At 47.0% G+C, this 18,672-nt stretch overlaps 1 protein-coding gene across 1 annotated transcript; it reads right to left on the bottom strand.

The window, feature by feature from the left end:
* Window positions 1-7: 7 nt before the first annotated feature.
* On the bottom strand, window positions 8-18,222 carry pan3 (poly(A) specific ribonuclease subunit PAN3). The gene is made up of 18 exons (XM_084475457.1): window positions 17,579-18,222; window positions 16,722-16,843; window positions 15,908-15,980; window positions 15,459-15,529; window positions 15,175-15,313; window positions 14,857-15,074; window positions 14,390-14,494; window positions 13,892-13,949; window positions 13,254-13,415; window positions 12,610-12,726; window positions 9,837-9,938; window positions 8,928-9,093; window positions 8,408-8,495; window positions 7,559-7,698; window positions 7,055-7,184; window positions 3,187-3,251; window positions 2,974-3,112; window positions 8-2,504 (listed from the first exon to the last, which is right to left on the bottom strand). The coding sequence occupies exons 1-18, from the start codon at window positions 17,919-17,921 to the stop codon at window positions 2,364-2,366; spliced, it is 2,379 nt and encodes a 792-aa protein (XP_084331583.1). The 5' UTR covers window positions 17,922-18,222; the 3' UTR covers window positions 8-2,363.
* Window positions 18,223-18,672: the final 450 nt, after the last annotated feature.

Raw genomic sequence — 18,672 nt, 5'->3', positions numbered from 1 at the left:
CTGGAGATCAGTTTTTGGTATTCTTTATTAAAATACTGCTGTACACACAAATATTGCAAAATTTGAAACAATGAACAAAAGAGGGGAAACAAAATAAAGATACTTAGATGGTGATTGTAGGTGTGTGGATGTGGGACTTGACCGAAGGTAACCACACATTTCTGCTGGAGTGTGTGTGTGTGTGTGTGTGTGTGTGTGTGTGTGTGTGTGTGTGTGTGTGTGTGTGTGTGTGTGTGTGTGTGTGTGTGTGTGTGTGTGTGTGTGTGTGTGTGTGTGTGTGTGTGTGTGTGTGTGTGTGTGTGTGTGTGTTCAAGAGCACCACATTCACAAAAATATTTATTTTGTTGATTAATTTCACTAAAACCGAGGAAGAATGAAATGATCCAACATGGCCGACTCCACAGGTTGTCTGTAAGCACAGTTCTCTCCCTTCATTAAACAAGTCATTCAAAAGTGGCGGGAAAAGCCAACCAATGACCTTGAAGAAAGGCCTTTTACCGGTCGTCTCTTGATTTGAAACAGAAGAGAAAGACGTAGCCCTTCTAAGACCTTCCCTCACCGCTCCATTTAAGGCGGTAGAGAAGGTGCAGAGAAAGCGGGAGATGTTAAACATGGTTGGATTGGAAGAAGAAACGTCTTCCCAGTCCAGTGGGCCGTCTTGAGGTATAAACCAATTATGTTTAAACTTTACCAACAAGATTCAGTCAGAAGGAGAAAATAAAAATCAGAACCAACTCATGGCCCTCTACTCCTGCTGGCCCGTGGAACTGTGCTTAAAGACAACATGATCTCCACACCACCTCCACCTCAGACAGCCTCTGCACTCACACACCTGAAGAAGAGGTCCCGCCCACTCCACTGGAGCTTGTCTGACTGGAGCAAAACAAAACAAAAAGGGCGACCAGTGACGGCCAAACACATTCAGTCACTGGGCCCCAGCTGTCAATCATCCTGAGAAAAACCAAAGCCATCAGAGTGAGTGTCAAGAACTGGTCACTTGGAGGCCCCTCCCACCTGACAGATGGGTCACCGTGGGGACGGGCAGCCCCCCATAAGGAGGTTTGGGGGGGGGGGTGTTACCATGCTGTCTCCAGCAGTTTGTACCTCATGATCATTAGAAAGTCCAAATAACCTAATCGTTGTCGTCCCCTTTTTGTTATTTCATCATCCACAACACGCCGCCCTCCATGTCCAAGGCCCCTCCCCCCGCAGGAATTGGTCCACAGAATCAACAGTTGTTTTCTGGAAGGGGGAGGGGCCAACATGACATTTGCACTCCTACTCTCCCCAATCCCTGTACAACAGTTGAGCAAAAAGAGGGGGAATTTACCACAAATAAAATCCTCGTCCTCAAAACACAGGAGAGGACCCGGAATGCCCCGGAAGAGGAAAGGAATACTTACGATAAAAAAAATATACTAAACGGCTGCAGGAGAGGTGAGGGAGGTAGAGGAGAGAGAGGAAGGCAAGGGGAGGACGAACGGAACGAGGGGACACACACACACACACACACACACACACACACACACACACACACACACACACACACACACACACACACACACACACACACACACACACACACACACACACACACACACACACACACACACACCCCTCAGTCCAGTGGTTTTTCCTGTTTCTTCAGGAGGAAGGAACCAACTGCCGAGACGGGGGTCAGTTGGCCCTTAAAAACAAAGGAAATAAAGCGCTCTCCCATGATAGCCATTGAGTGGCGTGCCCTAGTGTGTCACAAAGACATTGGTGTGGAAGAGAGGAAGGTAGGAAGAGAGATGCCATCAGTTGAAGGATGGAATTTGAATGGTTGCTGTCCATTTTTGTCCTTGTCTTAATCCTCTGTTCCGTTTCATGTTGATGTCTGTGTTATAAACCAGCCGTCTGTACACCCTGTAGGCCACGCGCACATGTCATAAAAAATAACCAAGAGCTTCAACCAAAAAAATTAAAACCTTAGTGCATCCTCTGCAGAAAATAAACCCCAAATATAGAAACAAACAATAAAAGCAGGAAAAAATGTCCAAAACCACAAGGTTTGTTTCTCAATGTTTGTTCCCCCAGATCAAAGAAAAGGTCATTACACGATCACAGCTTCCACATGTGTCCAATTTTTTTGCCTTTTTTGTTTCTCCAAAATTTTTTCTCAGCTGTGGGGTTTAAGAAACTAAAAAAGACACTTTAGAAAAGCCTCAGGCGGCCAGCGTCAGTGTATGTGACTGAGTTCGGCACCCCGCCCCCCTCCCTCACCACGCTGACGGGTCATCTCCGCCAGCCGGGTCGTCCACCGTAGTGCAATAGTGTGCTCCGGGACCAGGGGCCCCCGGGGGCCTGGAGGGGTCAGGCCGCTACAGGGGCCCGGTGGCGGCCCCCTGCAGCTCCTGGAAGGTGCTGTCGAAGCAGCGCTTCAGGTCAGAGTAGGTCACTACCAACACACTCTTCTCGTCCCGGGACACCAGGCTGATCTTCTCTGGCACGCCCGCGTCCAGCTGCAGAGCACACAAAGGAGGGAGGAGAGGAATGGAGTTTAGGGGGATGCTGAGTGGGAGAATAACACACACACACACACACACACACACACACACACACACACACACACCCCTCTTATGCCCGCCTTTTTCCCAGCATGGTCCGCGTGTTAACACTGACTGAGGTAATAAGCGTTTGTAGCCTACACCCAGATGTATACTCATTCTTGCATGAGTGTCTTGAATCATAAAAAATAAAAACAATGAGTATGCAAAATATTCTAAAGAGGTCTACTCTCTGTGCGTAGCCCCGCCTTCTCCAGTGAACTCTGTGACGAAGGGGGATTTTACCCCCTCGGTTTTACACAGGCAAGAGTGAAATCGCAGGACGTGCCAAACCACGACCGTACCGGCAGTGAAAAAATGCCTAGAGTCACACAGACAGAAAGAGACAGAAAGACCGAGAGGGAGATGGAGAGAGAAAGCCGACCTTGTTGAGGCAGGACACGATGTGACTGAGGTCAATCCAGGGCGTCCCGGCCTCCGTCACCTGGTGGAACAGGTGGTCCCGGAAGAGCTTCAGCAGGTAGCGGTCGCCCGTCTCAGACCACGAGGGGTCCTTCTGAAACCTAACACACACAGTGTGTTAGGCCTTACACCGCATAGCATGGCTAAACCAGCAAAGCTCCCAGCAGACACTTACTCTGGCCTCTCGTTGATGGTGCCCAGTTTGGCCAGCAGGCGGAAGAGACGACCGTTCTGTACTTCCTGTGAACAGATCGATTTTGAGCGTCTGGTTATGGAGGGGGGAGGATATAGTAGGGCTGTATTTAAATCTTGATCCAATCGGTATTTCATGTTTTAATTTAATACAAACAGACATGTTAATATTGACAACTGGCCATGTTGACAATGTTGCAAAAAAAAAAAAAGGTAGATGACCCAATGAAGTGTACAGTGTAATACAAAGACATCAACACTTTGGGACCACAAGGTTTAGAAATAGATTTAAGTCAACATTGACTCATGTCAATGCTGGACCTGACACTCAGACCCATGGGTGTCAGTTTGGTTTGAAATGTGCTGGGGACAGAGAAGCATTCGAAAGTGCATTTTCAGAAGTGCTGGGTACAATGAGGATGCAATCTTTTTTTTCTCTTTAATGCAGGTAATGAAAGGTTCTGAAAGAAGGCATACCCATGTAGCTTACTAATGAATAAAAGGGTGTCATCCCTATGTTCCCCGGGTCCTATGTTACCCGCTTTGTATGTGACCGGGGAGCGAATGTGTTTTTCGTAGGTGGAATCCGGAAGAATCATGAATATTAGGGTTACGGTTACGGTTATGGTTAGGGTGAGGGTTAGGGTGAGGGTTACGGTTAGGTTTAGGTTTAGGGTGAGGAGTCAGCGTGTGAGTTTGACTGACAGGCTGCCTGTCCAATCCTAGTGCTTGAGGCGGAACCTTTTCCAGATTCCGTCTACGAAAAATACAGTCGCGATCGGGGAACATAGGACCTGGGGAACATAGGTACGCTCCCAATAAAAAGGTATACAAAAAACTGATGTCTGACATGTTTTATGAAGAAAGCGTTTCCAAAAAGCATTGGACATAGGCTATGACCCACTATTGTCGCTTTTCCACCGACAGTGGAAAGCTACAAACACAAACAAAGAGGAGCTAGGAGCAAATTAACTACGTGTTTAAGTTGTGAAGGGGCAAACGTGTGGCTACACACAGCACTACAGATGTCGAAACAGATTGAAAAAGCAAAAGATATTTGTTGCACAGCTGAACGCTGTATCACATCATGGGCTGGCTGTTCTCAATTCACAACACGCATCCATCCAATCTACATCAGGCATTCTGACCAAAACTCATGCACGCCCCACCACGATTATTCCACAAATTACTCCACTATCGTCATCTCCACTACCCAACACTGTATGAACGCAAACCATGGATAAGTTAGGCTACTTGGTGGCTATGGCTAACTTCAATCGAGTTAAAACAGCCGACCACTTGAGTGCAAAAAACACAAAACACCTCACCACAGCACCAGCAAATCTTAAGCAATAAATATTGCATCTTCACCTTTAATTATGTGGCAGTGGTCTGCAGATGCATCCCGTGGTGTAGCCTGCCACATCCATTTAGTTCTACAGGTTATCGCTCTGTATGTCCATGGTACTACAAACCTGCTCTGGTGCATTTTACCTTCATGTATTCAGGCTAAAATGACGTGATTGTCTGATGCCTCATCATTGCATCCCAGCCAAAGAGTATTGGTATTAATACCTCATTCATTGTCCAAGCCAGGCTGGCAGCTCATACAAAAATAAGTAAGGGATAATCTATAGAACGCCGGTCATTATCGGGGAAATAAGCCCCGACCGGGCGGACAGGGCGAACCGGACACCGCGCGATGCGAAGGTGTCTCGCCCTGAAGGGGCTTGTTCTCAGGCCCGGCGATTGCCATAGGCAAACTAGGCGATCGCCTAAGGCGGCAAAATGTGTTGGGGGCGCCCAAATGAAACATGTCTATTAAACATGAACATCCTAGGGCGCGCCCCCCCCGTCACACAATCCCGATCGCGCTCCCCCCCGTCAACAATCCCGATCTCGTGCCCCCCCCGTCAACAATTCCGATTGCGCGCCCCGCCGTCAACAACCACCCTGCCCCGTCAACAATCCCGATCGCGCCTTTTTTTTGTGTCTTTTTACAATTCATTTGTTATTACCATTCGTAGTGTTGATCAGCAGAGAAATAGTCCTCCAAAGACGTTGACGTTGCTTAGCAACCAAATACGCTGGGGTTGATAAGTTACCAGACTACTTGTGGAGGCCCGACCCTGGGCAGGTGAAGCCTTTCTCCTGACAAGACGCAGCCTGGACACGCTGAGGGATTCTATCAGTTGGACCAGCCAGGGCCAGCGGCACCTTGTTAGTCCTTACATACACTATACACTACCATACACTACCATTTCCCTACACTACCATTCAAAAGTTTGGGGTCACTTAGAAACGTTGTCATTTTTTAACAAACAACATGGTGGCGGTGACGGCGAGGGAGTTGGGAGGAAAGAGGAAGTGAGATGGTAAAAGGAGAACAGCCGTAGAGGCCCCGTGGTTTGACACCAGGCCCTCTCACTAGGGGGAATAGAAACGAGGCCCAAGCTAGCTGCATCCTGTGTGAGAACACTTCCACAGCAGCGGGCTCCCCCTCCTCCACAGCCAGCAGTGTGAACCAGGGCTGGGGACACACAGACTGGGCTGAGGACACACAGACCAGGCTAAGGACACAGATCGTCCTTGCCCTTCTTGGACGTCCTACATTGTTGCTCTTTGTTCATTGTGCGCGTTGATCTTTTTCCTTGGATTTATTAGCAGCACAGCTACACTGTGTCGGGCTGCTATGAGGTCACAATGCCTACGTAGCTGCCGCGACTGTCGCCATCCAGCTTAAACCCCACCAGTGTTTCCCTCAGGAAATGTCTTAGTCAAAGTGGTCGCTGCCCAGAGCGAGGAGGCAAAAATTTTGGGGGTATTTTGCTCAAAAATGCCAATCCGCACTAATGAAATAAACAACTGTTTATTTGAATACAAATGGATCTTCTTATTTGTGGCACAGCTGACAAGCATTCGCGCATGCTATCCTGCATGGCTGTATATACAACCACCAGATGCCGCCGTTTCAATTCCGTTCAAAAAGCTTTATTGGCACGACTATTGTTGTAAATAGTATTACCAATGCATTATTTATCTATATTTTGTGTACCTGATGGAAGTACGTTTTCTTTCCCTACGAGTTTTGTACTTTGTTTATGCATAGTAATAATTAAAAAAATATATATAATAATAATATATAAACCCATAATCCCACGTAACTCCACCTCATCGAACTAGGTCTTTTGTGATCGTTTGAGTGACCCCTAGAAACAGAAATCCCATATTATAACTGTAACAGACACACACCTCTCACATGAAGGGACATGGGTCTGGGTAGTAAGAGGGACCAGATGCGACCCGGCAAGTTCGAGCTACACACACAGCGTCCGTTGATTGGTCGACAGAATCGTCCCTTCCGTGCGACAGGGGGATAATAACAAACAAACACAGTACCTGCAAGGTATTTCTGGACAATGGTGAAAGCTTTGTTTATTGAAGAAAATGTCGTTCAGAAGTTTGCCGTCCTTCTTGGACGTCCTACATTGTTGCTCTTTGTTCATTGTGCGCGTTCTTCTTTTTCCTTGGATTTATTAGCAGGCTACACTGTGTCAGGCTGCTATGAGATCACGATGCTTACGTAGCTACTGTGGCTATCGCCGTCTGGCTTAAACCCCGCCCTACCATAAGGGTACTGTCGGCGGTGGAAACGAGAGCCGTATCTGAGCTGGGCTATACTGCACCCTCACTACTGGGCTGAGGCGTGCTGGGTCCGAAGCGTACCCGCCGATGGAAATGCGCCATAATACTCTCACTTCTCCCGGTCTGTTAGTGTGTTCCAGCGTACCGCGCTTCCTATGCTGTGCTAATGATGTCACTCTTGCAGGTGCCAGGGCTCATTTTCATACCTTAGCCAGGTCCTCCTCAATGACATCGTTGCGCATCTGGGAGGCGTCCAGCTGTGTGTAGAACCTGGCACCGATCATGGGCATGATGTCATTCACGCTGCGCAGGCGAGACTGCTCCGTCAGTAGGTACCTGGACACACAAACGCACACACAACCAGACTATGTACACAAGTCAGGTACCTGCATGCACACAACCATGTACACATGTCATGAAGGCATATGAACGGATGTTTTAGTGAAACCAGCGGAGACAGCTACGAGGGTTGAATCACCCTGACCAGTATGTTATAAACACAAATAACATCTGAAAGCCTAAACCACAGTCCTAAAGGATAACTGCTGCTCTCAACACCTCGGCCACAGACCTGAATATCTAGACCGCTGCCTGGTGTGTGACTCCTTACAGGGGGAGGTTCTAGAGATCTAGACCGGTGCCCAGTGTGTGACTCCTTACAGGAGGAGGTTCTAGAGATCTAGACTGCTGCCCAGCATGTGACTCCTTACAGGATGAGGTTCTTGAGGTCGGAGGAGTAGTTGATGGACACCAGCTCCATGGCCTTCTGCAGGTTTTCCCTCTGAATGCCCGCCAGAGAATTACACGCCAACGCCAGCACAACCTTGCCAAGGGAGATCAGGTCTGCTTGCTGTGCAAACACACATTTCATGCAGTTAGGACAGCCATATAGCATACAATATGCTGATCATATAATCAGAAATCAAACGATCCAACAGGAACATAAAACACTAGTAATAGGCCCTTAACCCTTCTTGATAGGGTAGAACTGAAGCAGAATTCTGCATTCAGGACCAAGATGGCCGCTAGGTTAATGAGGCCTAAACTTCTAAACTTCCATCAGAGCAGTCATTTCATTAATGTAACAGAAGGGGCATAAATCATAGAATGGATGAAAATCTAACTCCATTAAGTAGCAAGTAAGGATTAAAGCAAGAGCACCATTGTATCTTTTTTAATTACGGGATGATTACATAATAGTTAACTTCATCTACGGCGCTGTTGGTTTTTATCAACTTAACCTGTCGAAATGTAAATAGTTTTCTGCTGCGCTTTGAGCATATATTTATTATTTGACAGTTGTAAATGTTGGAACCATAGCCAATTGAAGTGGAACTGTTGTAAGGCCATGGTGTCCCTTTGTTGAAAATTCAGCCTTGGAACATTGTTGATGAATCAGAATCAAGAAGTGAATCATGCTGTGGTGTAAAGCGGACATTATCGGTGACTCAACATGGTCCACCCTCATGATGCAGACGATTCAAGATCCTCCACGAAAATGGACAGATGAATTGTGGTTAGCTGCAATGCGTTGACATTCTAGGAGGATTTGGAAATACCTGGTACTGTGGCATCAGGGCAAGGTGATTGGTCTGACTGTTGTCGAAGGTCAAGACATCAAACACGCCAACACAGTTCACCCGCAACCTGCAAACAGAGGAGGAACTTTGCAAAAAAAAGTAATACATTGCGACCACTTGGACGACACAGTGCATTTGCAAAATATGAAAAAGGAAGCCAGGACCAAGATACCCTTCCCTTTTCTGCTTCTGTAATTACCGTTGACCAAAAGTGCACTTGTGAGCAGGGCCATGCAGGTTTATATCTGACACAACAACCGCTGCTTTGCGTAAGCCACAGTGAAAAGTGGCTGCAAGATTGTGTTCTGATACACAGCTCCTCTGTGTGCCCCAATATGTATGCATCTGACTGTCTATGCTTGTGTGAGTCTGACTCTCTGTGAGTGTGCACGTCTAATATCTACCTGTCTGCGTGTACGTACATGCATGTATCGAAGTATGCAATCATGGCACACACTGCAAATGTGTGCATTCCCTTTGCCCATGTCTGTGCGTCTACCTGGTCTTGCCGGTGATAAGGATCTTGCTGGGGTCCATGACGCGGCAGGCCAGGCCGGCGGTGTGGACGGTGCGCAGGGCGGAGCTTAGCTGGACGATGTAGGCCCAGATCAGGGACTCTGGGAGCAGGCCGGCGTGCTGCCGGGGCGGCGGCGGTTCGTGTTGACCTATAAAAGGCATGCACATGCACAGGATTCAATGACAGAAGAACAGGGTTACCACCACCACCACCCTCACCTCCAGTGCCACACTGGAACACCTTCAGGTTTAAAACCACTACAGGAGAGGGGAAGTGCCCACTGTGGTCTGGCCGTATTTATGTGCACAAGGATGTGCTTTTGGTGTGACAGATGGTATTTATGCATTATTATTTTGTCATAAATATTATGGTATTCATTCACTTTTTGAAAATGTGTTCATCACATCCCTAGTAAACCAAGCTGTCTTGTTGTGCATCTATTCTGGAATAATAATAATAATAATAATAATAATAAGTCCCACGGTTAAAGAGGGGGTGGGGTAGTATTCACAGCAGTGGCTGTTCAGCCTTCATTATTTATTTATTCCTTATTTGTTTCATTACACTGTTAGCTCAGAAGCCTCTGACTGGCTACAGGTGGTTTCGCATCCCCTGCAGGTAGCCCCCCCCCGGTCTTAGGGACGCTTTCAACCACTGTTTCCTCCCCCCCTCATGTTACCCACACTCCAACTGTCATGAGGAGCTCCTCAGACCACTCGCTCATGAACCACAGCCCTCTTTCAGTTCTCCACCACACAAACACAGGGGCGTGTTTTAAATAAATTATACTCTAATCTCTCACACCCTAAACACACACGTACAACTCCAACACTTTAGGTGTTTAAGAGCTCTACTGAAGTGTGTTTCATGCATGTGTGTATGCGCCCTTACCCCACTTCCTCTTGGTGAAGTAGGAGTCGGCAGTAGGGTCGTTGAAGTGCCGGCTGAACATGGTCTCAGCACCCGCGTGGAAGTCATAGGAGAAGACCAGCGCTGTGGGGGGGGGGGGGGTAATTTTAGGAGATCAGAACATAAAAGCAATTACAAACCAAGCAATGTCATCCATGCACAGCCTATCCTAGCAGCCGCCCTAACCCTAACCCTAACCCTTGTTGAGAGACCAAATGCATACTCACTGTTGACACACACACACACAACCCTCTGTTGTTTATACCCTATTCCCCAATCGTTCATAATTCATGTATGGAGTATGAATGTGTTATTTATTCATATGAGGAGGCTAGTCTGGAGGTGGCCATCTTTTGAGCTACAGTGTGTACCTGGGAGAATGTCCTGTAGGTTTGTTTTAATAGAAGCAAATCACATTCTATTATATGCCATGCATCAAAAACTGTTTGGTCGAGGTTGGAATTCAACCAGCGTCCCAAGGTCCAGGTGGCAGACACTGTACCACTACACTACATGGACAAGGATAATTACAGAACTAAATGACTAAAACTATGAAACTAGAAGGCAATTACTGAAATTGACGCAATGACCCTTATTTTTTGAGCTTTCGACGTGCAATTCCCACACACGTGGTCAGGAGGGTCTATGTGACCCAAGTAGTTTCCAGTCCCTGATTCCCCCTCAAGTGTAAATTTATGATCGATTGCTTTTTCATATAAATCGGCCATCTAGATATTTTTTCCACGATTCCACATCTTTCTTTCAGTACGGCATGTCCATAAATCATGTGTACGTAATTTTTGGTCATTTGGACTTTGTTGATTTTTACTATATTTTCACTCTACAGTAAAATCTATCTTGATGGACGGATCATGTGTTGCAATGGCAAAAATGTCCAGCATGCAAAATCTGGAATGTACACCAAGTTTCAGAATTTTTTAATCGATGGAGCGGCCATGGAGTGTTTAACTAAGACGGGACGTTATAGTGCCCTCTCTGTGATTCGGAAATCATTTGTTTGATTTATGAGTTATGGCACCCCTGTTCCAGAAGAGGTCCTTTGCTTTTCCAAGACCTGCTTACTTGCGGTTTCTATACGTATACCAACTTTGACAACCCTGAGTGGTTTGCCATCAAAGTGGTTTAGGTCAGGGTTTTTCCCCCATTGAATTCCATTATAAAAAAATAGCTTGGTGAGCACCTGCTACAGTGGTCATTTTAAATTCACCCAGTGACGTCATATCTTTAGCTATGATTACAAACCGGTCCACATGACCAAAGGGGGAGGTCCTTGATGAGCTCAACAGGTTCTAGTTCCACTGGGTCCATGAAGCGGACACGTGATTGATTGAACAATGGCAGGTAATTTGCATAATCATAAGTGTGCATAAAATTGTCCATAACTAGGCTATTTTACAACGATCTTATTACAGGTCACTTTTTCCAGATTCTTTTAAAGGTTTATCCAAAACATTTAAGGTACAGCAAACCTATCCCGACGGACCTTATGGGTCCTTAAGGCAAAAAGATTCAGCATGTCAAATAAGGCCATATGGCCATTTCAGTAATCGTGTAGACTTGGTGGTTTAGATTTTTTATAATATTTCTTTAAGTTTACAGTTTCTGGTTTACAAGTGTAAAGAAGTTAAGCCTTCTTCCTCAGCGATCAGAGTGCTGCCCTTACTGTGGGATTTTGAGTGACAGCCCAGTGTCCACCACGTTGTTCAGTGCAGCAGGCATGAGTTTGGGTTGTGGCAGTCATGTCACCCTAACATCAACCACCACATAAATGAGGCCTAGGTTCACCCCCTCATCTGGTGGGAGTCCAGTACAGTGAGCTAGAGGGAAGTTGGAAGCCTTGGGCCACTCGTGCTTGAAGCACTGAACCACTTCGTGGGCACTGTGCTGTCACTCAAAAGCTCTATAGCCAGTTGAGATGCAGCCAATAAAAAAACCTGCCCAGGTGAGAGGTCTGTGCTGCAAACAGAGTCAGGCAGCACAAATTAGCGAGCTGGCAGCTGTATGCAGAGACTGAGGGCAGAAGTCAGTGGGAAACAGAAAGAAGAGAGTGCACACAAAGACACACTATCAAAAATGTGGAAGACCGAGTTTCCACGATTAACCAAATAATTTGGCTTCATTGAGTTTCTTCTTCAAAATCGTATTTTATAGATATTTAAGAGGTTTTGATTGATTATTTTGAAACAAATCTGACTCCATAACTAATTAATGATCCAGGGGTGAAAAATCCTTAATTCTCCCTGGAGTCCTCTCAGGCACCTCTAGAACTATCTCACTATTTGCAGAAGAAGAAGAAGTATTTTTAGAAGACTTAAAAGTTTGTATCAGCGATTCTAGGCCGAAACATTAATGATGACATTCATCTGAAAAAGAAATGGTACTACCAACCACTCAAAACCAAAATAAATAGTATTCCAACCAATCACCGACAAGGGGTGGGTGTTGTGGGGTTTTGCGCTGCGTTCATGATAGTTTTTACTGGATGCACGAACCACGGAAGGGAGGGGCGAGCTGGCTCTGTTTGTTTGGGATCTCGCTTCAAACACCAACCGAAGTGACGTCACCCAAGATCGCTGATACAACCTTTAAGGGGACACATACTGCGTCAAAGCACTCGCTATGGACACATTGACGCAAACCCGACTGCAAAGGATAAAGTGGTGCAAAATAAAACTAAATCAGATAAACAAAGATGCACGCACAAACGACCCCCCACACACACACACAAACTCACAGTGGTCACCAAAGGCCTTGGTGGTGAAGACCTCCCTCAGTGTGACAGCGTTGGAGTGCTGGATCTTTTTCCACATGTCCACCAGCATCATGCACTTTGTGTTCACCAGACGGAAACCTACAACACACACATGACCCAACGTCAGCCTCCCCTCCACGTATTCCTGTGGAGTTTGCCCTCTAAGCATTTTAAGCCGCCCAACCCCCCTGTGTGGGTTGGGCAGCGGTTTGTGTTGCGGGCCAGGTCCTTGAAGGGGTGAAGATACTGTAATATGCTTACAGTAGAAGGCCACGGTGTGTGGCGCCTCTCATATGCAACATAGCTCACTAGGACAATGATACACAACGGAACTAGATTACTTTTTTTTTTTTTTTTTTTTTTTAAATGATTGGTTGGTCATAACAATTGGGAGGACACCCCCCGCCTTAGAACACTCAGCCCAAAACACAGTTCAACAAGAAGAAACTTTGAGAAGGGACGCAAGAGCCCCCCCAGCCCACACACCTCCTAGGATGGCAAGGAATAAGAAACAGAACCAAGTGTCATTGTTTCAGTCCACTTTGACCATGTTCATCTGTTCCAGTGGGATAAACCCATAAGGCCTTCTTGACCTGACCCGGCCACATGGTTTCTCAGTCTCTCACCGTGTATCCTCCTCAGGCAGTAAGGCAGGTCGTCCTTGCTGTTGACGGCCTTGTAACACGACGTGATGTAGCTGAAGTTGCTGGTCTTCTGCATGCGGTTGGGCGGGGGGACGGGTTCCAAGGGAAACAGGCTGTGGTAGCTGTCCACCTCAGAGGGAACTCCTTCAAGACGCACAGGCATAAAACACACAGGCATCACACAGTCATATTTTTGGGAAATCTGTTAACATCACGAATAAATCACAAGCACTGCCCAATAAAATGTAATTTAAGAAAAGGTATCTAATCCTGGTGCTGACGCCAAATTAAATTAAATGATGGCCTTTCTGTCTGTACCTGCCAGCTGGCACATGCCCCTGTTGCACTTGACCCGAGTCTTCCACAAGAGTAGCAGACCTGTAGCTAAAGCTAATGAGCTAGCCATGTGTCTTTATAGCGAGGGCTAGCGGGAATGGTGGATGTTTCGGTTGGATTCTTTCAAAATATATCTTACATTGATTCCTCTGCCTACCCTAGCTTTAATGTTAAGAAACATTTCCACTGCCTTCTTTTATTATTTGTATTATAGTTTTTAATAAAGCTTTCATGGCTTACAGAAACTTTAGTATCAGTAATGAAACCATCCCAGGGGGTCTTACCTGGGTTCTCTGATTGGTCGATCTGGGCCATGGTAATGAGATGCCTGTTTATCAGCTCCTGAAGGAGAAACATCAGGGCAATACCAGATATTTTCCTCTTGTCACACAGTGTATGTAAGCAAGTCAAAAGGTTGAAGGTTGAAGAAAGTTGATTGTGACCATCTAAACAATCATCAACTACTAACCACAAACATATTCCTAACTTAAGAGAAAACGGTAAAAGTTTCAAAACAACACAACTTCCCACCACTCACATCCCGACGCTTTTATCCAAATCGACTTACCATTCATTCACACATTCACACACCGATGGCGGAGTCAACCACACAGGGCGACAGCCAGCTCGTCATAAGCAGTGAGGGTGAGGCGTCTTGCTCAGGGACACCTCTACACTCGGAGCCGGGATTGAACTAGCAACCTTTCAGTTACCAGTCAACCCACTCTCCGCCCTCCTAAGCTACTGCACCCCCGCTATCTGTGGAGAGGGTTGGGGTGTACCTGTCTGAGCTCATCCGCCATGAAGAAGGAGGGGGCGTTGGCCTTGGGCTGCATGTAGGCTACGTGGGGCGCAGTTGGGGGGTAGATGTGGTAACTAGGAAACACCTGCAGTAGACCAGACAGAGTTCAATCAAGTTTCACACTCCAGTTGTTCAGACCATGTTAAAATGGTGGCAGCAATGAAACGCTATGAAGTGATGGCATCACAAAAATATTGATACAAAAGGTACACATAATTAAGTGTTTTAAATGTATTGCTGGAATTGAACTACTGCAAACAAGAAGAAGATGACCAACATTGTTATTCTTGTCAAACTTAATTCTAACAGATAACTGTCCATTTGTCTCATAACTTCACAAACCATAATAATAAAATAACACTCTAAATATCTATTCAAGTCGGTTTACAACTATGCCATAAACACTATAGTATTAGGTACAAAGTTGGCCATTCTGGCAGGACGTACCATCCCACTGATGGGGGCGGGGGTGTTGTCTGTGTAGAAGTAGGTGGTGCCTCCCACCGTCTCCTTCTGGATGATGTGAGGGCCCTGGTCGGCTGCGGCCGTGGGCCCCATGTAGTTGGCAGGATTGGGGGTGTGGCTCCGCCGGCGGGGGGCGGGCGAGGTATGGGGCGTGATCTTCGGGGAATGGAGGGGGGAGGAGCCGGCTGAGAGAGACATCCCTAACATGGACAAACAGTTTGTGTCACCCTGGTGCGGTGTGGGACAGAACAAAGTAAATCGCTATGTGTGCATTTCAGCCTTTATGCACCCGAGCCTCACCTGGAGCCAGGGCCGCCGCCGTGGAGCCGCCCAGTCCAGGGTGGGGGAAGAGTGGGGAGGGGAAGGCGGGGGTGCTGGCCATGGTGGCCATACGGGGCGCTCCTTTAGGAATGAACTCACTCGCTGTAGGGTTGGGAGCCTGGCAACACAGTGACACACACGACTATTACGCCAGTGGAATCGAATGAGGGAGACACGGATCATCATGACATATAATAAGTTTAACACCAATCATCTCAAAGCAAAGTAGATTTTGTCCTAGTTGTTGCTTGTTTCAGTCGTACCTTCCTCCGTTGCGATATGCTAAGAGCACCAAAATCACTGAAGAGGGAGGATGCTGGGGAGGTCAACGGATCTGCAACAAACAGAGAAGACCCAACATGATGCGGGAGAACCTAAGCTATGCTGCGGACCAGAGATCTTCTGCTGCCCCTCAGCACTACATCTGGGGACCAGAGATCTTCTGCTGCCCCTCAGCACTACATCTGGGGACCAGAGATGTGCTGCTGCCCCTCAGCACTACATCTGGGGACCAGAGATGTGCTGCTGCCCCTCAGCACTACATCTGGGGACCAGAGATGTGCTAGATCTGATGACCTAGGGACCAGAGATGAGCTGCTACCCCTCAGCACTACATCTGGTGACCCAGGGACTAGAGATGTGTTAGAGCTGGTGACCTAGGGACCAGAGATGAGCTGCTACCACTCAGCACTTCCCAAGGGTTGATTGGTACCTTGAGCACTGTGGCTGAAGTTCTTGGCACCATCGTTGAGGAGACTGGGGGAGCTGCTGCTGCTGGTCATTCTCTGAAACCGGAACCAGCCAGACAGGTTGAGAACGCTGTTCAACTCAGATGTCTTTATACACACACTAACTACTGTGTGTGTATAGTATGTACCTGTAGCCGATCAAGCATGTTGATCATCTACCTTTTCTTGGATCTGAACCTAACCAGAACTGGCCTAAACACAAACTAATCACAAGGTACCGTTCTACTGCGCTACATACATTATCCATTGTACAAATAAAGAGCTTATATTTCGATTTTAATACTAGACCTGCAATTTTAACACAATTTAAAAATATATATATAATTTAGAATACTTTATACTGTGAAATTTGACCAGTTTATCTTACTCTCCGGCATTGTTGAGGAGAGCTTGGAATGTGATAATTGAAATGCAAGCAACGACTATAGGAAACCAGGCTACTGCCTTTTTTCTTTGAATTTCTTTTAACATTATACTGGATTCTATACAGAAGGATACCTAAACAAAATCACATTATATCTTAACAAAACAATGCACCAACAATATGGGCAGTACATCCCCAGTGAGTACAACCAGTACCTGCTGCTTAATGACTGCATCTGAATTCACTGTGGATAAAAGTGACTGCTCAATAACGACATGGTAGTAAATAGTAATATCAGCCCATCATGACAGTTGACAGTACTATGTGACTGAGGCTGCCGCTGGATGCTACAAGAGGCTTTAAGTCATAACATGAACACAGTAATAAATACATTGATACTCTTTAACGTATACCTGCATCATTGAGTACTTTGATTCTGCCGGGCTTCCAAACCCATTGACGCCAATAAAGCTGCTGCTGAAGTAAGAGTTGGTCAGATTAGCATCAGTCAGGGTTCCGCCCTCCATCCCTGGGACTGGAGAAAAGTATAACTTTAATATAGTATTATACGTGTGCGTATACTATTGTACTTACTCAATTCACATTAATGAGACAACAATAAAAATATGTACTGCTATTGAGAATTATCTAAAGTTGCATCGCATGGGTCCACATACTAATGATAACTGAAGGTAGAATGGAAAGTATAGGTACTAGCAACGTGCTTGCTTGTTTACTTGAGGAAACCTGGTCCACACAAGACAAAAACAACGCTCCCTGCATGGCAACCTGAGCTTCACACTAGTTATCTTCTCTTTTAGAAAATGAGATGATCTTGCATCCTTACGGTAATTGCATTTAACTGTAACCGGTGCCAACAGAGACACGTTTGATTAAAGTACAAGTGCAATCAATAATATCTGGACAAAACAACTAGTTAGCGTTGGGAGCTAGCTCACAGCTGTCATACAAACAACGGGCCTCCTGCATGATGCTTAGTGAAATACGTTAATTTCCCCAATGCTCATTTGGGAAATTCTACCAAAACAGGACTGTTTAAGTGCCAAACTAGAAAAAGACCACTAGCCGCTGAGCATGTATTGGCTACTTCAAACACGCAGGGACGAGTGAAGAAAGCCCCACGTTTCTGTGCAGGTCAAGGGCCCAAGTGAATCCCCGGACTCGATTTTAACAAAGCCAGATGAGGCCGACAAGTTCGGTCACAATGCTATAGTCCTTTGGTCTTTTAGACGTATCCAACCATACTCACTGGTCAATAACTGTCCGTCCAGAGGCGTGCCTGTAGGCCCCATGGGTTCGCTCTTTTTTGAGACATTGGTTCCAGCTCCACCTGGGCAGGCCGCCGCTGGACCAGCGAGGGAAAACCCCGCCGCCGTCACGGCTCCACCACCGGCCATAGATAACGGGACGGGGCTGCCGCCGCCACCGTGTAGTGACATGCTTGCCATGGATGGCTCTTCGTGTAAAAATTGACACTCGTTCCCATAAAAGCACGTCTTGTCTTTAGCGTAATATCGGCAGAACTTCACCTTGACGTTGGGCAGTGCAACACCTCCGAGCGGAGCAGCTGAAGCGGGGAGTCCACTGTTCATGGCACCGCCGCTGCCGCCACCGCCGCGGTCGGAACAGACTCGAACATAGAGACGCGGGTAGCTAGCGAGCTAGCTAGCCTGCGAACACGAATCCACCCGAAATATACGCTTTTAAATGTCCTCGGTGGTTTGATAATGTTCGCAACGCTTAAAGAACTCGCACCATTTGACTAATACTAGGTCGTTTGAGACAAACGCGTGTCCCGTGGTGAGACCTGGTCGTCGTCGCGGTCCGGGTAGCTCGTCGCCGTGCCGCTAGCCTGTTGTGGAGGCGCGCTAACGCTGTTGTTTTCTGCTCCGCACACTGGGAACACGCTAGCCTCGCGGTGCATTGTGGGCCGTCGGAGGGCAGCGCGCTGCGGGGCGGCTGGCTCTCACGTCGGGACCTCCAATCTTCAGACATGGGAGTGGGACCAAGGACACCAGTCTTCAAACATGGGACCTCAAACATGGGACAACCGGTCTTCAGACATGGTCCCACTGTGACAGGACCAGGTCCCACTGTGACAGAACCAGGACGCCGACGGACTGCGGTGCATAGGTTGAACTCGGATGCATGTGGTGCTCTGCTGTCCCAGGCCAGAGATGGTTGCTGGCGAGATACCATCATCTTGAGTCAATAGGTTTAAAAGGTACAACTTAAAGGGCGGGTCTTTCGAAAAGTAAAAACAAATGGGTATATTTATTGATAAAGCAGGAGATGTCCACTGCCTAACACTTGCTTTAAACAGGTGTATGCCTTGATTCCCAT

Source organism: Micromesistius poutassou, assembly GCF_964030765.1.
Source record: "Micromesistius poutassou genome assembly, chromosome: 11".
NCBI classification, from domain to species: domain Eukaryota; kingdom Metazoa; phylum Chordata; class Actinopteri; order Gadiformes; family Gadidae; genus Micromesistius; species Micromesistius poutassou.
Note: the sequence above shows the minus strand (reverse complement) of the source record. Positions and strands in the feature narration are given on the sequence as shown.